General features: G+C 40.7%; 2 protein-coding genes across 4 annotated transcripts in view; one reads left to right on the top strand and one right to left on the bottom strand.

Annotated features, from left to right (window-relative positions):
* The window catches only part of bcar1 (BCAR1 scaffold protein, Cas family member), a 49936-nt gene extending 33374 nt beyond the window's left edge, over positions 1-16562 (top strand). For all 3 annotated transcript variants that reach the window (XM_026174801.1, XM_026174802.1, XM_026174800.1), the window contains exons 2-8: positions 252-962; positions 7367-7516; positions 8203-8298; positions 10100-10474; positions 11737-12606; positions 13874-13963; positions 14990-16562. In XM_026174801.1, the coding sequence (XP_026030586.1) occupies positions 252-962; positions 7367-7516; positions 8203-8298; positions 10100-10474; positions 11737-12606; positions 13874-13963; positions 14990-15535 (2838 nt within the window). In that variant the 3' untranslated portion in view covers positions 15536-16562. The remainder of the gene's footprint in view (positions 1-251; positions 963-7366; positions 7517-8202; positions 8299-10099; positions 10475-11736; positions 12607-13873; positions 13964-14989) is intronic.
* Positions 16563-16639: 77 nt separating this feature from the next.
* On the bottom strand, positions 16640-22129 carry LOC113026250 (C-factor-like). Its single transcript, XM_026174803.1, has 7 exons — positions 21940-22129; positions 21065-21119; positions 20453-20649; positions 20097-20154; positions 18644-18759; positions 18235-18345; positions 16640-17617 (listed from the first exon to the last, which is right to left on the bottom strand). The coding sequence occupies exons 1-7, from the start codon at positions 22084-22086 to the stop codon at positions 17504-17506; spliced, it is 798 nt and encodes a 265-aa protein (XP_026030588.1). The 5' UTR covers positions 22087-22129; the 3' UTR covers positions 16640-17503.
* Positions 22130-22492: the final 363 nt, after the last annotated feature.

Raw genomic sequence — 22492 nt, 5'->3', positions numbered from 1 at the left:
GTGCTGTTTATGTGAACTACCTGAACAGGTGCTAAATAACATGAATGAAACTGATGAGGAGACGGTGCACACATCCCTGAAACACTGTAACTGTGAAGAACATAGACTTTCAATAGACACTTCTGTGTTTTATATCCCTGATGTTGGTAACATCAGGGATATAAATATCTTACAGTCCTGCTTTCAGAACAATAGATTTTCCCATGGCTGTATCTAAAGTAGACTTTATTTTATGTTTCCCTTTTCTCCAGAACATTTTGGCCAAGGCGTTGTATGACAATGTGGCAGAGTCTCCGGATGAGCTCTCTTTCCGCAAGGGCGACATTATGACAGTCTTGGAGCGTGACACACAGGGATTGGATGGCTGGTGGCTCTGCTCACTCCACGGCCGCCAAGGCATTGTCCCTGGCAACCGTCTCAAGATCCTGGTTGGCATGTACGACAGTAAACAGCAGCAGGCCATCCCTTCCACACCAGATCCAGCTGTTTCCTGTCCCACCTCGCAAGTCCAGAGACCCCTCCACCCTCCGAGTGCATATCCCAAACCAACACCTCCCCTGTCATCCATTGCCTCAATGTCTTCCTCCGGGTTTGCAAACAAGACCCTCCCTTCTACTCAGTACACATCCATGCACTCAGCCTACTCCACCCCTAGCCCTGCACAACCCAACCCTGACTCTGTCTACATGATGCCCCCCTCACACAGTCCCAAACCAAGCCTCCAAAGTGTGTACCAAGTTCCCTCTGGTCCAAGTGGAACTTCTACACAAGCCCAGCCAGGACCACCCAGCAAGGCCTCAGCTCAAGGTCAGAGACAGCCTGGTAAAGAGATCTATCAGGTGCCACCTTCTGTAGGTCCAGCACCAGGTCAGGCAACAGCTCCAGCCGGCCAGGATGTGTATCAGGTGCCTCCCTCCCTGGATAGGAGGAACTGGGATAGCAGCAACAAGCCACTTGGCAAGGTAAGGATGGACAAATAAGTTAATATACAAAGAAAGGAAGCTCATCATTAGACAAGGACATTAAATATCACTGACTTGAGTTCTGCATGTTTTATATGAACCACAAACAGTTAAAGATTCTGCTGTCGACACTGCCTGTACAGGTGTGCCTACATTTGTGCCAAACCAAGAAGATTCTTCTTCTTCTTCTGTGCTCTGCAATAAGGTTTGCTAACTGTGTGGTCCATCTGACTGTTTAGTGGAGGTCGTTTAGTATGCTTGGGCTGATCAGACCAATTTAGTAAACTGAATGAGAATATAATTTACACCTATGATGTGTAACGGTGATGCAGTGACACTACTGACTGGCAAAATCGTCTGCGTCTCCTCAAGTTTGTCAAAACAGCAACTCATCAACTTGAATTGCAGTTAGGTGGTTAGGAAGTTGCACAGAGTCAAATCTGGTGACTGAGGCTGTGGCCTGAAAACCTGAATACACTATGAGTGAGCAGAGCAGCTGACGCTTTTTGAATGTTTTTGCTATAGTTATCAGGTCATTGCACTGCAACTCATAATTATTTTTGTATTTTTTTCAGTCCAAGTTGGAGGCCTATAGTGAAACTGCAGATGGACTCAAGTAGTCAAATGAAACTTCAAATGAGAAATCTAGGTTTATATTCTAAACTAGCATGAATGTTGTCTTTATTCTGATGTGATAGGAGGAAAACCTGTGTGTGTAGTGTTTTGTACCTGATGCACAGGAACACGTGTTGTCACAGAATTGAGATCTTAAGGTCTTTCAAAGTTTTTCTTTGGACATTTGCTGCTTTTTTCACTCATTTTAATTGTGGCTTATTGTTAACAGTGACCTATGAATCACCTAAGCAAAAAAAGGCAACTCATCTCACCTCAAGGGATGAACCAGTGTTGCTGCTACAGACAACCAACAGCCAATTTAAATTCTAGCTTTAGGCTCTTTGTTGTTAGCAGTAAAAAGTTGTAATTTGGTTCCATTTCTTTAGTTGAATCTACAAAAAAACACCAAAGGTATGGTTTGTAGTGTTTGCTTTAACATTTTGACAAAACTAGAAGAGTGAAGAACAAAATAAGAAGTTTCAGACCTAAAAAACTTTTTACAGCAGACAAACAGTATCTGAAAGTCGTGTTCTTAAGAAGCAGGAAAAATCCAGACACAAGAAAAGGCAAAAGTATTCCAAATTACTCAAGAACTAGTCTTCAATCACTGGGAACAGGAAATGAAGTGATGAATCCAGATTAGAAATTAGATTCGATTAGAAATGAATGTTTCAAATCATAGTCACAATCATAGGAGGTCGTCAGCAGTCCAACCATGAGTGAAACGTGGTGGAGGATCTGTCCCGGTTTTGTGCTGCCCTTTTAGCGAGTGGTGTGGGACATCTTGTCAAATTTGATGGAATTATGAAAACAGAAAAGTGCATTTTTATGCAACACGAAGAATCATCTGAAAAGAATCTGATGGGCAGCAGCATTAATTTTCAGCATGACAATGATCCCAACCACACTGACAATGCAGTAAAATCATTTGGGGGAAAAAAACAAAAAAACACACGCAATGAAATTCTATCAGTCATGGATTGGCCTCCCCAGAGTCCGCAGCTCAACATTTTTGAAGCCGTGTGGAATCATCATATCATTGTTACACTTTTATCTAGTACCTCAAAAAATTAAGACTCACTCAGTGTGTGGAGAAGCAATGAAATAAAATGATTATTAATAATGCAGCTCAGATATTGTGGTTGGATGACTGTGCATTTTACTGCACCAGCAAATGACAGGCTACTGTTTGTCTACTCTGGGGAGCACCCAGGACAGTGTGCATGCATGCATGCATGCGTGCAAAGGTCCAGCTGCTCCCCTGCTTTTTAACACATGGATTCATCTGTGGTCCTGTGCCTGTCTGTAACTGCTTTATAATTAATGAATATGCAGGACTAAACTGCATTTAAAAAAAAGCTCTTTGTTCAGTTCAGGGAAATGTTGTACTGTGTTCTTAGTGTCCTACTAAGAGTTCAGTACTTTTCTTCATGAATACACAGTCATAGAAAATCCTCACAAACAGCAGTCTAGGACCCAACAACTTGATATGATCTTTCAGAACAAGGTCAGACAATCCATGATCCACCCAGCAAGTTAATATCAAGTTAATATAAATGACCTTAAATATCAGTGAAGTCAAGTGTTTCAAATAGGTGTACCTAATTAAAGTTTGTGTAGGCTTTAATAACAGAAGCAAGGCATAATAATATATTAATATTATCTACCACACAATTAACCAGATTCATTTGTGAAAGATACATATGCCATTATATAAATAATGTCATATTTATATGGGAAATAAAATTGTCTTACACTTTGGTGATCATTTCCAATTTTTCAACTAGCTCTTAAACTTTGGTCTTACTTACATTTCAGTGTGCTGTAAGCTTCAAGTGGGATATGTTTGGATCAATAAATCTTTGTCACTTCGTGCTTTGTTTCCCTTTTATGTTGTGAAGGCAGCTGAGACTTTAGAAGTCTTATTTTCTAGTGTGTGTGAAAGCAGACTGAGCTCCTATAACAACTCGATGCTGTAGATTTATGTACAAAATGTACAAAACCAGCTCTCAAAATTAGGATTTTGTGAGAGTAAAGCTTAGAATGTGAGCAAACCCCAGAGCCATGTTATGAGCGGTGCATTACTATCCAAAGTTTTGGAATGACACATTCACTTATAGCTGAAATTTTAATATAATGCACACATTTGGCTTTGTAATATAAATAAAATTACAGCAGAAATAGAGACTGACTATAAAGTACAAAAACATTCAAACTTTATAAATTGTTAATAGGTATATGGGCAAAGACAGAAGAGTATGGACACAGCGATCCCCTTCTTTATGGACATGAAAAGTATGGCTATACTATGATTAATATGTGTGGAGGCAGGAAGTGGAAATCTAAGTATATCCTGGATCAAGGCTATCAGTTCTTTCCTGTTCTCTCCCTCTGAATCTCTTTGTACACACAGACCCAGGATATGACTTAAGAGTGTTAGACACTTCAGACGTAATAGACTGAAACTATTAGAATTAGACCAATACTGAGCTGGTATAAGCAAGGGCTATGAGTCCTGTGTTGTACTCCAGTCTTGAAGGAGTTTCCAGAGACGCTGAGCACTTGTTGGTCCCTTTGCCTTCACTCTGCAGTCCATCTCATCCCAAACATCTCAACTGGGTTTAGCTCATGGCATGTTGCTGCAGGATGCTGTGGTGGCCATGTTGGTTCAGTGTGCCTTCAGTTTTGAATAAATCCCCAATAGTGTCACCAGCAAAGGTGACAATATAACCTTATTTAAAACAAAAAGAAAAAGAAAATTCCTTATACTTGGAACTGCTGGAGACTGTTGTGTATTTCTAAAGGTGCTCAAAATTTGTCGGTAACAGCCCATCCAATCCACAAATCCACACATGCAGAGAGATCAAACTACAGATGTCTTTAAACTGAGTTATGTGTTATAATGAGCAATGACACAGGGAAAATGTATTGAGGAAACAAAGGTGCAACAAAGCAGAGAAAGTCATGTCACCCACTGAAATCCATCAGTAATTAGGAAACAAACCTGCCATTTAGTGCAAATTAATATCAGCTGGTTCAGTCCCAACTGAAGGCCTATAAAAGGGTGTCTCTTTATTACCAAGGTGTTCAACAAGACAAATGTGCAGAGACATTCTTGATAAAAAAAAAAATCTGCTCTTCAGGCCTTAGTGGCTGACATGTGGCGCATTAATGTGGCATCAAATAATATTTTAAAAAATGTACCAGAAATGATGTCATAACTACTCCATCCAACAATTTAAGACAATGTAACACAAATATCTGAGACAAGTGTCAGATATATATACTATTTAATGAGCAGAGTTCTGGGATATTTTTTTGCATATTTTATTGTGAATCTCTTTTCTGAGACACACAGTAACACAATGGAGAACATGGTGAGAGGCCAGGACAGATTACAGTGTGGAGCAGCTGAACATGTCCACTAGCTCAAACAGACCACACAGACTTCCATCTGGACCTTGCCCTGTTTTATCCACTGCATCTTTTTAGATTCTGCAAAATAAGTGGTCATATAGATTTGAACATTTTTGATTTGAACAGTTAAAATTGCCCTGTATTTGATGCAGATACCAAGATTTCAGTCTGCTTTTCCTTCTAGCAACACACTGGTTTCTTTTTATGCAGTCTTTGCTCTTCAGCATAAAGCAAAGAGCAGGAAAGAGAGAAAAGGGAAAGAAGGAGAAGAGGAGGGAGGGGCATTGCTCGAGCAAAGGTCATCAGTTGAACAATGATTTCTGGGATGAATCATCTACATGGCACAAAAGCCTAGCTTGTATCACACATTGCCCCCTATGAGTTTATGTCCATTTAGGCATGCAAAAGAATTCCCCTTCAGTGAGTCATCATAGCTGAATTTGTGCAAAGGCATTTTATTGTTGGTCAGTGTGATCTGTGATGATGGGGACAGTGATTTAGGTGTCCATGAGGGTTTTAGGACAGTACATCTGAAAGTAGCCACTGAACAATATGAAGGAAACCTGGCAACATGCAGTATATAACTATTGTTCAGGAGTATGTTTAGGGGAAGCTGCCGACCTCTGTTGGTGCAGGGTAGATCTGCTGTTAGGTTTACTCCTGTTAACTACATAAGGAAACATCCTTTACAAGTGTAAAGCATCAGTTTTACTGTCAAGGTTCCACAGGGAGTGGACTCAAACAAAGGACCCAGTAACCTTTATTTAGATTTCCTGCTCTGGTCTAAGATATGAATGTCAAGGATAGAAAACAAAGTAAATAATCCAACTCTCCAGAAAGCTCACAGGGATGAAACACAAAGAAGAAACTCCAAACAACTAAACAAAATGTCAACAGAAGTTGGCATAGAATCTGAATATAACCAATACAGAACTATAAATATCTGTGAGACTTTTGGGAGAGGAATGTTGTCCCATTGTTAACAAGCACCTTAAGTCGACTTAAGGAAACAGCAGGGTGTCTGATTCGTGTTCAAAAATGGCTTCTTCGTCTGCTTTTGTGGATGGCACAGTGAACTGTGTTCACAGGCTATGATTTCTGGAAGTGTTCCTGAGCCCATGCACTGATTTCAGTAACAGAATCATGCTTGTTTTTAATGCACTGCTGTCTGAGGGCACAAAATCATAGCATCTGGTATTGATTTTTGACCTTTTTTCCCTTGCACACAGAGATTTGTCCAGATTCCTGGAATCTTTTGATGATGTTATGTATTGTAGACGATGAGATAGTCACTGTGAGGAACATTATTCTGAAACTGTTTTACAATTTATAGATGCAGTTTTTTGCAGATTGGTGAACATCTGCCCAAATTTATTTCTGAGGAACTTTGCATGTCTAAGATATTCTTTCATGTTACTGACGTCTTGCTAGTTAGCCTAATTAGTTGCAAAATTTCCCTCCAGCTGCTTCTTTTTAGTGCCAACTACCTTTGCAGCCTTTTGTTGCCTCCATCCCAACTTTTTTTGACATTCTGCTGCCATCAATTCAATTCAGCTAATATTTTTCATGAAATATAAAATGTTGTAGTTTAAATATTTGGTATGTTTTCTATACTCTGTTGTGAATAAAATATTGGATTTTGGGACTAGCTGATGCTGCTTTTATAGATTTCACACAGGGTCTCAACAGGTTTCAAATTAGGTTTGTAGCAGTGTCTGTTACTCAAAGTCAGTGTTCTCTAACCTTGAGTCTGCTACTGCTGTTCTTGAGTGTTTATAGTGGAGCAAATGACATTTTTTGGTTCAATGCTGATGTTTTAATTGTGCCACTTTATTCAGGCGGTATGTGTGGGGCTCGGTTTGTTCTGATATATCCAGCACATGGAAATGTTGTGGAAATAAAGAGGAACGAATGGAGGAGGGAAGGATGAAAGGACAGCAGAACGGTGCTTTTGCTGTGCTATATTGAACAGCTGTTGTGGTTTCCCAGCCTGGCTGGTTGACTCTGTAGTCAAACCACATAATACACAGTTTAAACAGGCAAACAATGGGGCACTCCGGTTCCCACGACAACTATGACTGAGCCATTGCACTGTTTTTATTGCCCCATGTGCATCTGTGTGTCGGCAGCATGTTTTGATGAGACTGAGCACCCTTTAGTGTCTGTTCATTCAGTGTAAAGAAGCAGCAAACAGATAAGGGGTTGATCTTTGTTTGTGCTGAAATATTTTTGTTATATGCATTTAAAGATTTTCATGGTCTGAACTGAATATAAATTATCTCTGGCTGTGTTATCAGATTAATGTTTGTCATACAACTACAGCTCTCGGCCATTTTTGACTGACACACCTGCCTCTGTGCTTTTGCATTCAGGTGGTAGTTCCTACCCGTGTTGGACAGGTGTATGTGTACGACGCAGTGAAACCAGACCAGGATGAATATGACGTTCCACCCAGACTTCAACCTCCAGCTCAGCCAGACATATATGACGTGCCGCCCACCCGGCAGCAATACAGCACACAGGTGAGGCTGCTCATTGTATGTGTGTGTTGTTGTTATCACACAGAAGCTATCACACGTTTCCAGGCAATCATCACGGTCCTTCAATTTTGCTTTAATAGGTTATTAAATAGGTTATTAAAATGGAATTAAACACACACACACACACACACACACACACACACACTATAAGTCAGTATATAGAAATTCCAATGCACAGATTTTACTCCTTTATTCCTAGCAGGTCATTATTTTGTTAGCAGTACTACTACAACAGTAATACTGTTGTATTACTCACTGGTTTGGCTGGACATTCATTTGGTTTCCACAGACTCAGTAGTAACTGGCCAAACTCCTGATGGAACTGATGGACATGAGCAAATTCCCGCCCTTAAATGCTCTGCTAGGTCTTTAGCTGCAGCTGTCTTTAGTTGCTGTTGTGTGTGGGTCTCTTCATTTTTGTCTTCAGTAACAGAAAAGTTTCTTTGTTTGGCTGAAATGAGGTGACTGACTTTGCATTAATGGATTTCTTTGCCTCAACAAACTCATGAGTAACTTTTTCAGTGGCTTCCTTCACCCCACAGCTTCAAACTGCAAACAGTTACATTCTCTTGCTTTGAAATGAGCTCAGCTCAGTCTGCAGCAACTATAAGTAATTATGATGCTATTTATTTATATAATAATTATGTCTGTCGCTTCTAAATGTTTAGGTGTATGACACTCCTCCCATGGTGATGAAGGGTCCCTCTGGTGGTCAAGATATATATGACACCCCTGCAAGCAGTGAGAAGAACCCACAGCAGATGGTAAGGATTTCGATTTGGGAGTTATCATGTAATATAACCATCTTACTGTCTTTCTGTAATTGTTTGATGCTGTGTTTGTGTGTACATATCATAAGATATGACATAATCATTGGAAATGTACCCCCATTGCATCGACAGGGAAATAATTTTGGTAGTTTGATAACCTGTAGTAGACGTGCCGTACATTTCTGCAGTATTCAACTAAACAAAGTAGCTTGCACTTCACTCAGACTGGCTGTCAGTGCTGCAGAACTTTCTGCTGAGCTCAGTCCTGTCTGCGTGTTCAGACAGGTCGTCCTCCAGACTCTGCTCTTTACAACAGTGGTCCCTTTAAAACATGATATGGTAAATAACAGATAAAACCTGTAATATTTAAAACATAACCTTTTCAACTCATCTTTGATGGATGTCAAACTGAGTGGCACAGATTTCCCACTAGCAACAAGACTAACTGATTTTGAGTTACGATTTGTTTAGGAAATGACGTCAGTGTGTCACTGAGTAGGCAAATCAGCAAATGAAGTCTAACTTAGTGAAAATAGTTCAGTTTTGCTAAAACAGTGATTGATTCTATAAATGTTTTTACGGCACTGCACTGGTTTCAGAGAATTCTTTTCTTTTTTTAAAAAAATTCTCAAATTGTCACCAGTGTAACTCGTTGTCTTCTGTGTTCTGTTGGCTCTTTGACTCACATTCTGCAAACTGTATTTTAACTGTGCTGACCTTTATTCCATATTGCACCACAGGTAACAATGGAACTAGTTGGAACTAGATTAGTTTGAGGAGTGCGGCTGACATGAGCGCACTTGTACCAGAAACCTTCTTCTGTTCATTTGAAAGTATGCAGAATGCTGTGATTAACAGCATTCTGCATACTTTCCAGCTTGACTGCTCACAGTTTGAAGAGTGTTGCTGTCTGCCCGGGTGCAGCTGTTAGCAGGTGGCTGTGTAAACCTTACAACGAAGAAGCAAAAACAGAGCACCCAAAAACACAGTAATAAAAAAAGTATGCAAACAAGCATGAGTAGCAATCAAAGGCATCCTGTTAAAACATCTTTAATTTGTTTCTAATATGGATGCTAACAAAATGTAAATTACCGCCTCCTGACTGAAGAGCTGCATCTCTAAAAGTAAGATGTCAGGGTCATGATGATTGTGCGATATTCTCACCACTTATTATTATCTTACAAGAATGCTGCAGCCATGCAGTTCAGGTCTGCCACTTAACCATGTTTATAGTGGATAAAATTAGTCCTGAGGATGCCAGGATCAGGCCAAATTGTCAGCCATCTGATCTGATCTGATCTAAGACATGAATCCATACATGAAGAAGCAGGCCCTGATGTCTGTTTCTGGGATTACAGGAACATGCAGAAAGCATGGAGGCAGCCTAAACCTGCAGAAGAGCCACAAGAAGCTCTGTGCACGTTCAAAAGACAACTTGTGGATTTTGAAGACTTTAAAGACTCGCTTCAATTATTGATCATATCGACAGATTTTTTTTTAAAACTGCAATTTGTTGAAAGCAATTTGTTAAACATTATTCACTTCGTTATTTTTTAAAGTACTTTCCTCAAAGTGCCTAAAATGTGTTCATATTACTATATGAAATCATGCACCACGTAGCACATACCATTACAGTTGATTAATTAAATCTGTTTAAAAGTGTGATTAACACTAATCAGTGCAAGGAAGAGATGAAAGCAGTTTTATTCACACATTATAATAATAAATATGACACTTGTCTTAATGAGATCTTTATAAGATAAAGTGTTTTTACAAGACTTCTCTGTCTCTTCAGGTTTATGACTTCCCCCCATCAGTGAGTAAGGATGTCAGTGATGTTCAACCAATCAGAGAGGAGACGTATGATGTGCCACCTCACTTTGCCAAACTAAAGCCCCAAGTCCCCATCACTCCGGGCCCGTACTTACACAACAACCTCAGCAGCAATGATGACGAACCGCCAATTCCAGAGGATGTGTATGATGTCCCGCCCCCAATCCTGACTGATAAGCATTATCATAGGGACAGGAGTGGGGCCAGTCAGGCCCCTCAGCAGATCTATGACATCCCAGCTGTACTGCGTGTTGGCCAGGATGTCTATGACTTCCCCCGGGAACGAGAGGAGACGGGGGAGAGGGCTGAGCAGAATGTCTATGACGTGCCCCCACAGGTATGACAGCTACAGGGCCGGCTTGTTTAATCGCATGAAATCAAGTTTGTGTAAGATGTTCCATCATCATCATCATCATCATCGTCATCGCTATGCAGAGAGCACTGCTGGCTTTGTGACTCTGGCAGTGTGATGCTGTTGTGCTATTCAGACACACAGGAGCTCGCTCTTCAGTTAATGGTCTCGACAGCTTTATTCATGCAGACCCACAACAGTGACAGACAGAGCCGCGGTGCTTGTGTGATATTAATCACATGCTTCGTTGAACAGTATGTTAAGTGGTGTATAATATATGAGGTTGAACTTGTGGTTATTTTAATAACTACTTTAATAATTCAAAAGGCTGCATCCTATAAGTAGCTGTGTGAATGCAGCGATACACACACACACACACACACACACGCACACAAACTGTCTTACTTTTAAAATGAAAATGAACGGCTCCAGCTGCTGTATGATGCTGCAGTTATGATAAACTCAGGTTTATCTCACCAAGAAGCTCAACATTGTGTACAAACCCAGGAGTTTAAACATTAGTAGTGTGTTAACCTGACCTGAAAACATAGTCTTCATTGAAGGCTTAACACAAAATAGTGTTTCAGTTATCGTTTATTCATTTTAGGCTAGAATTAATGTGAAGTTGTAGAGCCAAGTTGATAACAATTTCAGCGAGCTAAGTAACCCAAAGATGTATAAAAGACATGTAGTCATATGTTGCATGCCTATAATGTGATGTGACTAGGTCGGACTTATTAAGGCTGCCATTATAAGTCGTGCCACGGCTGCACATTCATGCATGAAGCCTACACTTAAGATGCCATCAGATTAAATGAATAATACACCCCACTCTTGGCAGTAAATCCAGCCGTTATTAAAAGCTGCTGTTTAATCCAAGCTGTGACTGCTGTTCAGCTAGCGTCTCTGCTGTCTGGCATTGCTCGTGGTTTCTAATGAAGGGCTGCTTTGCAGGCCTGCTGGTTTTCACAATTTTGTAATTGTCAGTTTAACTGTGGATCGGTTGATTTTTTTTCTACTCCTCAGTCATTTGCAAATAATTTTCTGTTTATTATTCCTTTTATTCTCTCTGTAATAACGTGTATGTATTATTTTATTTATCTATTTATTTAGTCTTGTTTCCTTGTAAAAAAATAATAAGACCATCAATGCATGATTGTTTTACTGATGAAACTAACGCAGTTAGCTTAGCACACAATCAGGAAATGGGTGACTTGATTCTAATGCTACGCTAATGTGTTTTGCAGGTTGTACGTGATGCCCAGTCAGCCAGTGAAGAGCTGTCCATGTCTTTCAAGCGGCTGTCTGCCTCAAGCACAGGAAGCACAAGGAGCAATCACTCTGCTTCTTCATTAGATATGGTTCCTGTCCGCGACACCACCTCGCTTCCTGCTCCTGGCTCCATTCCAGGGAAACCCCTGGTCTTGGAAATGGATCAGGCCATGGAACGTCTGTCTCGTCTTCAGCAAGCTGTTGAGTCCAGTGTTTCCTTCATGATGTCATTCATCACAGGCAACTGGAGAAGCCCGGCTCATCTTGAAGGAAACCTCCCAGCCATTCATCAGGCTGCCGACAGGGTGCGTACCACTGTCCGAGATTTCTTAGAATTTGCCCGAGGCGCCGTGGCGAATGCTGCCCAGGCCACAGACCGCTCACTGCAGGCCAAACTGGGCCGCCAGGTCGGGAAGATGGAGGAGATCTTCCAGAATTTGATTCGACATAGTCAGAGCTTAGACGCTATTTCTTGGTCACACGCAGCACTCACAGCACCACCGCCGGGAGGGGATGACTTAGATCGACTGATCATGACGGCGCGAGGTATCCCTGACGATGCCAAGCAGCTTGCTTCTTTTCTCCATGGCAACGCTTCACTGCTCTTTAAAAAGACCACTCGCCAGCAGCAAATGCCTCTTCCTCCTATCCCAGGGGAGCTTAGTGGTCACACAACAGGATCTGGAAGTGGAAGCTATCAAGGAGGGGAGAAAGTGAACATTCAGTCACGGCCCCTTCCCTCCCCACCAAAGTTTACTGCTGCAGAAGAAGAGGAAGGTGTGGAGAGACCATATGAGACCACAGAGGAAGGATGGATGGAGGACTATGACTACGTACATCTGCAGGTACACACAGACACAGATTTGAGCCCTTTACAATAACAGGAATCACATATTAGCTTGGCAGTGTGACTGTATGTTTACATTAGCACATTTAGAAAATCCGCTCAGATTTGGCACTGATTGTACCAGAGCTCCCAAAGCTCCACACATCTGAAGCATCTGCTAATGATTCAGTTATAGGAGGCTGGTGGTAGAGAGAGACAGCCTACGTATATAAATAACATAAGCAGAATCATATCAGTTCACCATTTTTCCTGCTTCTACAGCAGCTACTCACTACTGCTGGCTTGAGTGTCCCAAGAGACTTACTGTTTCAGTAGTCGTCAGGTCCAGTCACTCGGCCATAATGGTTTCAATCATTGTTTGGTCTTTAAACTTGTCTGTTTGACTACAGGGACTTAATGTTTGCTGCACTTAATTCCTAAAACCCCCTGCATGTCCAAGACCATCACATGAAGCCTTGTTATGCGTCATGAGTGTTTCCCTGCAGAAACGAAGTGTCAAATCACGGCTCTGCGTAAAAAAAGTCTCCTCTGTAATTGCAGCTTTAACTGGTACAAGCGTGTGAATGAATCTGAGTTTTCTGTGAGCAGCTGCTCTCCATTTCCTAAAACGCTCTGTGGTTTATGGGTGTCACAGTGGTGCAGTCGTTAGCACTGTCTCTCCACCAGAGAGAGAACTGGGCTCATGGCAGATTCCTACCTCTCCCTGAGCCCAGTTCTGCTGGAGGTTTCTTCCTGTTAGTAGGGAGTTTTTCCTTCCCACTTTCACCAAGTGTTTGCTCACAGGGGGTTGACTGATTGTTGGGATTCTCTATGTATTACTGTACGGTCTTTACCTTACAATATAAAGTGGGTAGAGGCAACAGATGTGATTTGGTGCTGTATAAATAAAACTGTATTGAATTGATCACACTTTGGTTCTGACCACTTACACAGCCATGACTTAAGAATTATTCTTTACTGTGTTTACTATGTCACATTGTTTGACACAACACTTCCGGAAAAAATACCAAATGCTCATTAAACAGTGAAAACATTACAAGTGAGGCTGTAAGACTGTACTACACGTTTTCTAATCAAAGAAGTCTCTGACAAGTATTTTAGCAAGACTAAGAAAAATATAAGAGGGAAAATGGTGCTCCAGCACTGATCGATCACTTCCTGTTTGTCACCAACAAAGACGTGTTTTAGATTGAGTGGTGTGTGTGTCTCTATGGGTGGGTGTACATGTAGTGTACTAACTGTGTGTCTATATGCTGATCTGTCAGGGAAAGGAAGAGTTTGAGAAGAACCAACGACAGCTGCTGGAGAAAGGCAACATTATCCGAAACAATAAGACACAGCTGGAGCAGCAGCAGGTACGTGTCTGTAGGACACCTCAGTGTGAGGACACCGGAGGAGCTGAGGATCAAAACACCGAGCTTCGGTGGACCATCTGCTTCTCCTCGCGAGCTGCCTCCTGTCTCCTACGCTACACCTCTACCTTCACTGTGCCTTACTGGTTCTTACATTTCTTTGACAAAGTCAGACCAAATAACAGTAAACAAATAAACTGCTTCAGTGGTTCTTAATAACTGAGGGACAAATGACCTCCAACACCAGCTCTCACACACACACACACACACACACACACACACACACTGTACATTTGTTACAAAGCTTTGAACTGTGTATGAAATTCTTTTGATTTGGATTTGGATTCATCACTACAAGCGACCCACTGGAGGTGGGAGTGCGAACTTTCACATGGCAACAATGAACAAAGGAAACCGACAATTCAATTCAATTTTATTTATATAGCGCCAAATCACAACAAAAGTCGCCTCAAGGCGCTTCATACACAAGCTTCGAACACAACCCAGATTTCAGAGCAAACGCCATTGCTCCAAATTGTTTACACTACAGCCTGCATTCATTTAATTATTCATTATTTATTATACTCTGTGCACTCTCTGCCTGCAATTTAGACTCATCAGTTAATCTAACCTCCCTGATTTGTAAGCCAGAGTTATGGAGGGCCGTGAAAATGCAGAGCAAATGTCACACAGAAAGGCCCTAACTGAGCAGGACTGCTTGCTGCTCCAGCAGCCAGCAGCGTTGGCCAACATGTGATTTTTCACTTTTAGCTGTTGCTTGCTGAAATAGAAAACAGTACGAGTTTTTAGTGGCAGCTTTTCTAGAAAGTAAAATCTGTCAGAGTTTGGTGGCTTAGTGTTTTGTTCAACCCAGAGCTTTAGTATTTAGTAGGTCAGTATGAACAGAACAGGCACAAATCTCAGAGAGGACTTTTGTTGGACAATTTAAAACAACGGAAAGAAATTCTAACTTGTTGTCATTGCAGATTCTAGTTATTAACTGTGTCTTCATTCTTTATCATCTTCCAGATTAAACAGTTTGAGCGTTTGGAGCAGGAGGTCAGCCGGCCAATCAACAACGACATGACCGGTTGGGTTCCATCCGTACACAACTCTCTGGCAAACTACCTGGCCCAGAACGGCTCTGGAGGCCCCGCCTCCTCCAAGTTGTGCCACGGTGACCGTCAGCTTATTCTCTTCTATCAAGAGCAATGCGAGCAGAACGTCACCACGGTGACAAATGCCATCGATGCCTTTTTTACTGCTGTCAACTCCAACCAGCCACCAAAGATATTTGTGGCACACAGCAAGTTTGTCATTCTCAGCGCACACAAGCTGGTCTTCATTGGTGACACGCTGTCACGCCAGGCCAAATCTCCAGAAGTGAGGGCACGGGTAGCCCAAAGCAGCAACAGCCTCTGTGAAAAACTCAAAGACATTGTGATCAGTACGAAGACAGCAGCACTTCAGTATCCTTCCCCTGGAGCCTCCAGAGAGATGACAGAGAAGGTGAGGGAGCTTGCAGGGTGTACTCAGCATTTAAGGATGGTTCTGGGACAGCTCTTAGTGATGTAGAGGCAGAGGGGGAGGAGGAAAACAAACCAAACAGTGACTGAAATATTCCAGAACCTCGGAGCAGTGAATCTTCGCAGTAACACTGGGCAGACAACCCTCTGTACCCCATACAGCACTAACTAGGAGAACCTGGAGTTTGCTGGATCACAAAGTGCTGCACAAAACCCTGAACACCCTTCAGGTGTGTGAGGAGTCCCGTGTGCCTCTACAGGATGAGGCTTGCTATCTCTTACAGTCCTGGCATGCATGGAAATCCTGAGTGATCCTGTCCTTGGGGTCTGGGACCCTGTTTCGGACCGGGAGCACCAATTTTACTCCCATCCTTCGCTTCCTCCCTGTGCTGCCTTTCACTGGGACCATTTCATCCCATTTCCACTCTGCACTTTTTATTCTAGACAAAAAAAAACAAAAACATTTTCTCGTCAGTGGGCTGGGCCATAGGCTGTAAAATAATCAGTGTAAATATTTAAGTTACCTATGTATTCAGAAAATCAGAAAAAAGAAGACTATAGCACTTGCAGTGCATACACGTAAGAAAAGATGGGAACATAACTGTAGTTTTTAGACAGAACATCAGTAACTGTCATATTGCTATACCGTATAATTAAAATGTAATATGGCTCTGATTCTCGATCCTAATATAATTATTGTTATGGATGTGTAAATTGCAGATGATATGTATGACTCTGTGTTGTCGAATGTCGGAATGCTTTTCCATCCCCAATACAGGCAAACTTTCCAAACCCCACACAGGAGCACGCCGTGTGTGTCTGAGCCGTCTGAGGCTTGCTGAGTTGTCCACTCTGCATCCGGTTCCCCCCGAGCACACAACGCTGCTGCCAAAACATGCCGACATAGCCGTGCAGGTGCGGGACTGCAGATGCGATTATTTCCACGCCATCTAAGATGTTTATTTTAATTTTATTTTATTTTTGAAAACTGTATGTATTTTTTAATAGGCATGTAAAAGTCAAAAGGAATGAGAGTTTAAAGACAGCAAATGCAATTAAACCTGCATTTCCTTTTCTCTGGTCTCGTCATATTGTGTATTTTTTATTATTAAATAGTTGAAAATGATACGTAGTGTCAGACTCACTACTGGAATTACCTGAGAAAATGCAGGCAGTTTGCACAGGTATCTGTTTTGCCATAATTTCCTAATAACCAAAGATGATCTCAGTTCTATGTATAAACGTCAAAGGTCTCAGTCTGCTACACGTGGTCAGCTATCAGATTTCTCTCTCGGCAAGAGAAAATTAGTAGATCTTCTTTCTTTTTTTTTTAAGGTTAAAGGAAAACTGTCTCGTTATATTTTTATGACATTGAAGAAAGACTAATGGGAATGTGACAGGTTGGGAACAAAACTGGTTTATCACTTTATTACAGAAGCAAACATGTAGAGTAAAATTATTTCCCCAGCTGTTAGCACTCATGTTTATAATAATATCTGTTACTACAGAGCATTTGGAAGCCACAGCCTTTGTGAAAGACAACACAGACGCCTTAACAACCATCTGAAGTTCAAATGTTGTTCATTCCAGTGCTAATTTTCTCTGTATACCATCATTTCTATGCCACCTCCAAACTATAAACTCTGCTTACTGGCTGAAATGCTTATAGAGATGTTAATATGATTAATGAATCTTTACATATAATACTGTCTGAAATTTCAGATTAAATTTTATTCCACTGTAGGAAATTATTGTCTCCCCGCAATGAAAACAGACAAATTTCTAAGCATGGCCAGATTATAGATCGTGAAGTCATTTCATTTCCTCTCTGGTGAACCGTGGCCAGCAGTTCAGTTTGCAGAAAGCTTCTAGTACATGTTAAAAAAAAAGAAAAGAATAAAATTAATTAAAAAAATCTCCTCCTCAATGCTTTATTATGTTTATATTCGTGTATGTTTTTTCTCATTTGAATTTTAACCTGAAAACATTGTCTATTAGCCTGGTTTTGACATGACGGCTACCAGGGGATGGTGTTGCCCTGCCAGTCCAGAAGCATCCCGCTGTCTTTGTTGCTAAGTGACGATATCACACTAAGCATGCCAAGTACGCTGTCCACGGTGGTCAAAGGAGCCTGTGGGAGACAACAGACACACAAAAGAAGAAAGTCACTGGAAAGGAAGCGGCTGGATCAGAACAAGCTTTATGATTTCTAATATGGGGAAGGCTAACAAGCTAAACGCTAAAAATGAAGTTTATTTTTGTTTGCAGTTTCAAGATTAGAGATTTAAAATGATCATTATTGGAGAAAAGGATGGTCGTGGTGTGGTTGTTAGCACTTTCATCTCATATCAACATTGATATTATGTAAAATGTAATTGGATTATCAAAAATAAATCAGAAAACAGAATCGGTGAGTGTTTCATGCTGTGTTTGTCTTTTTATTACTAAGCTGCTCTTACTTACCCTGAACTTACAATAATGCATCCAAATGTATAAATCTCAGAGCTAGTACAAGCAGTGATGTAATGCTAGGACTTACATTACGCTTGTCTAGTGAAACGTACAACGATATAAGGTTTTACATAAGCACAGTACTTGTTTGACCTAAAAGAACTTTCTGGAATCTGTAACAGAGATTTGGTGGGTTTCAGCAAATGTGATTGTTTCATATGAAAGCTGTTTAAAGGAAAACCATAATGTTTAAATGTATTCACTGAATAAAGTATTTTAAAGTTTTCATCACGTCACCTTTTCTCCTCCCATCTCAGTTTGGACCCAGCCTGGGTGTATGGCTGTCACCACTATATTGTGAGTCTTGAAGTCTTCGGCTTGACAGCGAGTCAGCATGTTCAGTGCTGCCTGATGACAGGAGAAACAGCACATTTCTTTATTGTTAAGCGTAATACAAACATATAAGTATTACACTTATTGAAATTATTATTAATTATTAATCAATACAGGTGTCTAAAGCCAAACAACTGAACCACATGATGCTTTAATTACTGCGTGTCAAGCTCCTTTCACTGAATCTGGTCTATGTCATTGAATCACAGTTACTTATTAAAATGTTAGTAAAGAAAAACTCTAAAAGATAAGCACAGACAGAATAAACAAGTTTAGGAAGAAAGTCAGGATATTTGATTCTTTTTAACAGTACCTTGCTTATTCTATAAGGATACATCTGTGCTGCTGAGAAGGTCTCTGGACATTTCTCTATGGATGAAATAGCTGTGGAGATGTTGATGATGGCTGAGCTGCAGGCAGTTTTATTATCTAAGACAAAGTGGGACAAACAGATTAGCATCATGACTGGGAAACGAAAAGAACTGTGTGTGTGAGGATAGTTTGCATCTCTGAACCTGCACCAACCAACACGTTCTGTGATGCAATCCACCTGCGAAAGAATTCAAATCTATTTACTTTTGTAAATGTATTAATGCAGAGAAAACGCTCCACTCTTCTTTAAGTATAACTGTCTAGAATTCTGCATATTCTGTCGTATTTTCTAGTCCTATTCAGGAAAGGATCTGGCGAGATTACACCTCTCTGCTGACAAACTGTGTGTGCCCCCAGAAGATCCGGAGTGGCTTGATGGATGGATATAACGGTTGTATTAATGTCTTTCATTCATTGACAATTGAAGAATATTTAATTTCTTTGCTTTGAGCAAATCTTGGGTTTTTGGATCGCACTATGAAGCTCCGTCTGCTCAGTGTTGCAGCATTAGTCTGAATGTGAGCAGAGTGCAGCCCTGTACTCTCAGTTCATCCTGCTGCTTCTATCAGCAGTCAGATAATTAATAAACACCAGTGACCCACTTCCATTGGCAGCCATACGTGTCCATGCCGATCATGAGCTGTTTCTCTCCTCCACACTTTACTTTTCCATTTCGGTACAAAATAATCGCCATTTAAACGTTACTCTGTCTCTCTTCTACAAGGTGTCTTTGTCGTGTCCTCCTTCACTCATCTCCAACCAGTTGCAGCAATTGGTTGGCCGCTGCTCCCTGACCCTGGCTCTGTTGGAGGTTTCTTCCTGTGAAAAGGGAGTTTTTCCTTCCCACTGTCGGCAAGCGCTTGCTCATAGAGGTTGTCTGATTGTTGGGATTCTCTATGTATTACTGTAGGGTCCTTACTTTACAATATAAAGTGTCTTGAGGCAACCATTGTTGTGATTTGGCAATTGAATTGAATTGAACTGGCTTTAGGAGGTGGATAACTTGCAGCTAGGCAAATCTTCAACTCAGCTTTTTGTAAATTGGATATAATCTCATATTAACTCTTATCAGGCAAGCTAATCCCATTACTTTAATATGAAAGCTCAAATGGACCCCTGTACTGCCAAGCCGGGGTACCACTCACACATTTACAACACATTATTTCGTGCCTTTGAATTTTGCTTGTCATGCACACAGGACATTTGGGCTTAATTATTTTGCCTGCTTATAATTCAAAGTTATGGGGATCAAATCACTGACCTTCTGACCAAATAACCTAGTCACAGTTGCAGTGAGATGGAGCATGAAACCATAAGTATGTACTCACTCCACTGAGTGTTTTCCCAATGATGGTATCCTACATTCAACATAACATGAAAGAACAGATACATACCATTGCCCTTTGCAGAAGAATCCCTCTGTGCTGCTTTTTTCAGGAGTGGAAGAAACATCTGAAAGTACAAAACTTACAGTTTACATGTGTGAAATTATAGCACATTTAAAAAATAAAATAAAATGAAAGATGTGAAATAAAAATGTGAAACTCCCATCAAATATGTTAAACCTAAGAAATGAGTCTGTTTCAAAAATGTAATGTAAGGAGTAAAAAGTAGAGGTGTTTGGGTAAAAATCTGGGAAGTGAAAGTACAATGTTCTCAGAACATGAAATACTCAAAGCACAAATACCTGAAAATTCTACTTGCGTAACAAAGTATTTGTACTTCCCACGTCTGCAGAGAACAAACCAACCTTTGCAATGGTAAATGGTCCAACCACATTGGTTTCATACACCTCCATCATGTCGTTTTTCTTGGTAGCAGATAATGCTCCTGACAAGGCCGGTTTCCTAATACCAGCATTGTTGATAAGGATATTCAACCCAGCATCCCCGATCTGATCTTGCACAGCCTGCACAGCAGCTGAGATACTTTCCTCATCTGCAACATCTACAGGTAGATGTATAGAAATACAAATCATAATGACCAAGGTCTTTTGAATGTCAAAAAAAAACTGTGGAAGATTATGAGTTTAAAAAAAAGGTTTCATTTCTATGTATGTATTTGCCTTTGAATCTCAGATTCTCAAGTGAATATTTCAACACTTCCATTATTATGTGAGAGGCCTGATGAGATTAAAGTAAGGCACTATCAAAAACCTGAGTGCACCCGTAGTGGGAAGGTTCTCAGATTTTAATAACTAAGTTGTAAGTAAGAAATCAGTGCATAGACTCAGCAACACTTCCAGAATTCACTGTCTGTGAGCCTCCAGTGTTTTAGTGTCATAATTGGAAATGTTTCAGCACACATTTGGAAATGGTGTTGGAAGTGTATGCAGAGTTAAATGAAGGCGGATTGTTTTTACCTAGCTTGATTATAGTGATCTTTCCAGGATGTCGGGTGGTTAACTGTCTCAGTGCCTGAAGGGAACAGAAAGAATATATATAAATATTTATGTTGTTATTCCATGAAATCACGTCTATAGCCAGTGACTCACAACAGAAATGATTGATGTGCATACAAATCTAAGGCTTGTCCTCAGGAATTCCAGATTCCAAAGCAACAGTGTAAGGAGAACGTGTATGTACAGTTAAGATGTTAACTGTCAATAGCAAATGTATTGTCCAACAATCTGTGACTGAAGGGAAATAAATGAACAACCCGGAGAATGCAGCAACACTTAAATTGAGAACACAACTAATGCACACCGATTTGTTGCAGACCTTATATACACTTTTCACTGTTTCGTAGTGATCAAAACTGACATATCAAGTTGCCTTCAACAGCTTTGCTACATCTTTTGCTTCTGTGCTGAAAATGGAGCCTGCGAGAGAAGTTTTGCGGCCAGACCCCCGTAGAGTTAGCCGTGCTACACCGTCACACTTTGAAACCAAATGAAAGATGTTTATACCAAATTTGTTGACTAGTTTTAGACTATTAGGTTAGCTTAGGCCATGTAAAATGAAAATGGACCCCTCTTCATACTTTCATGACTTTTTTTATGTTGTATTCTCATAATTACAAGATGATGTTATGATAAAGTTATCTGCAGATGCTGACAATAACAACATAACAATTTATTTACAATACAAAGTTGTGTTGTTGTGATTTGGCACTATATAAGTAAAATAAGTGAAATGAACAGATGATACACAGTCAACCTTCACATGTGTGCATGTGAGGGTTGCTCTAGCAGTTGATGTGAGAACCACAAGAAGCATTTATGTGTAACAGTCTCACCTCAGTTCTGCTTCCTTCAGGCTCTCTGGAGCAGGCATAGATGTGAGCCTCTTGTCCTGTCGTCTCTGCCAGCTGTTTCACCAGCTCCAAACCAAGGCCTCTGTTGGCCCCTGTCACTAAAATGTTCCCTTTCAGTTCCACTGGCATGTTGGCTGATCCGCTGGTCAAACAGTAGCTCCTGCCTGACTATTCTTTTGAGAGTAACTGAGCATGTGTTAGAGTGTGCTGCCGCTGTTGCACCATTTGAAAAAAAAAACACCTTGTTCTTCCTTTTATATGTCGAAAACTCTGTGACAACATAAGGTGGCTTGCAAAAGTATTCGGCCCCCTTGAACTTTCCCACATTTTGTCACATTACAGCTACAAACATGAATCAATTTTATTGAAAGACCAACACAAAGTGGTGTACACGTGAGAAGTGGAACGAAAATCTTACATGATTCCAAACATTTTTTACAAATAAATAACTGAAAAGTGGGTGACTGGGTGTTTTGTCACCTATTCCATTACTACTGCCAGCCAACACCAGAAAAACCACAGTACGTCAGGCTGA

Source organism: Astatotilapia calliptera, chromosome 7 (assembly GCF_900246225.1).
Source record: "Astatotilapia calliptera chromosome 7, fAstCal1.2, whole genome shotgun sequence".
NCBI lineage: Eukaryota > Metazoa > Chordata > Actinopteri > Cichliformes > Cichlidae > Astatotilapia > Astatotilapia calliptera.
Note: the sequence above shows the minus strand (reverse complement) of the source record. Positions and strands in the feature narration are given on the sequence as shown.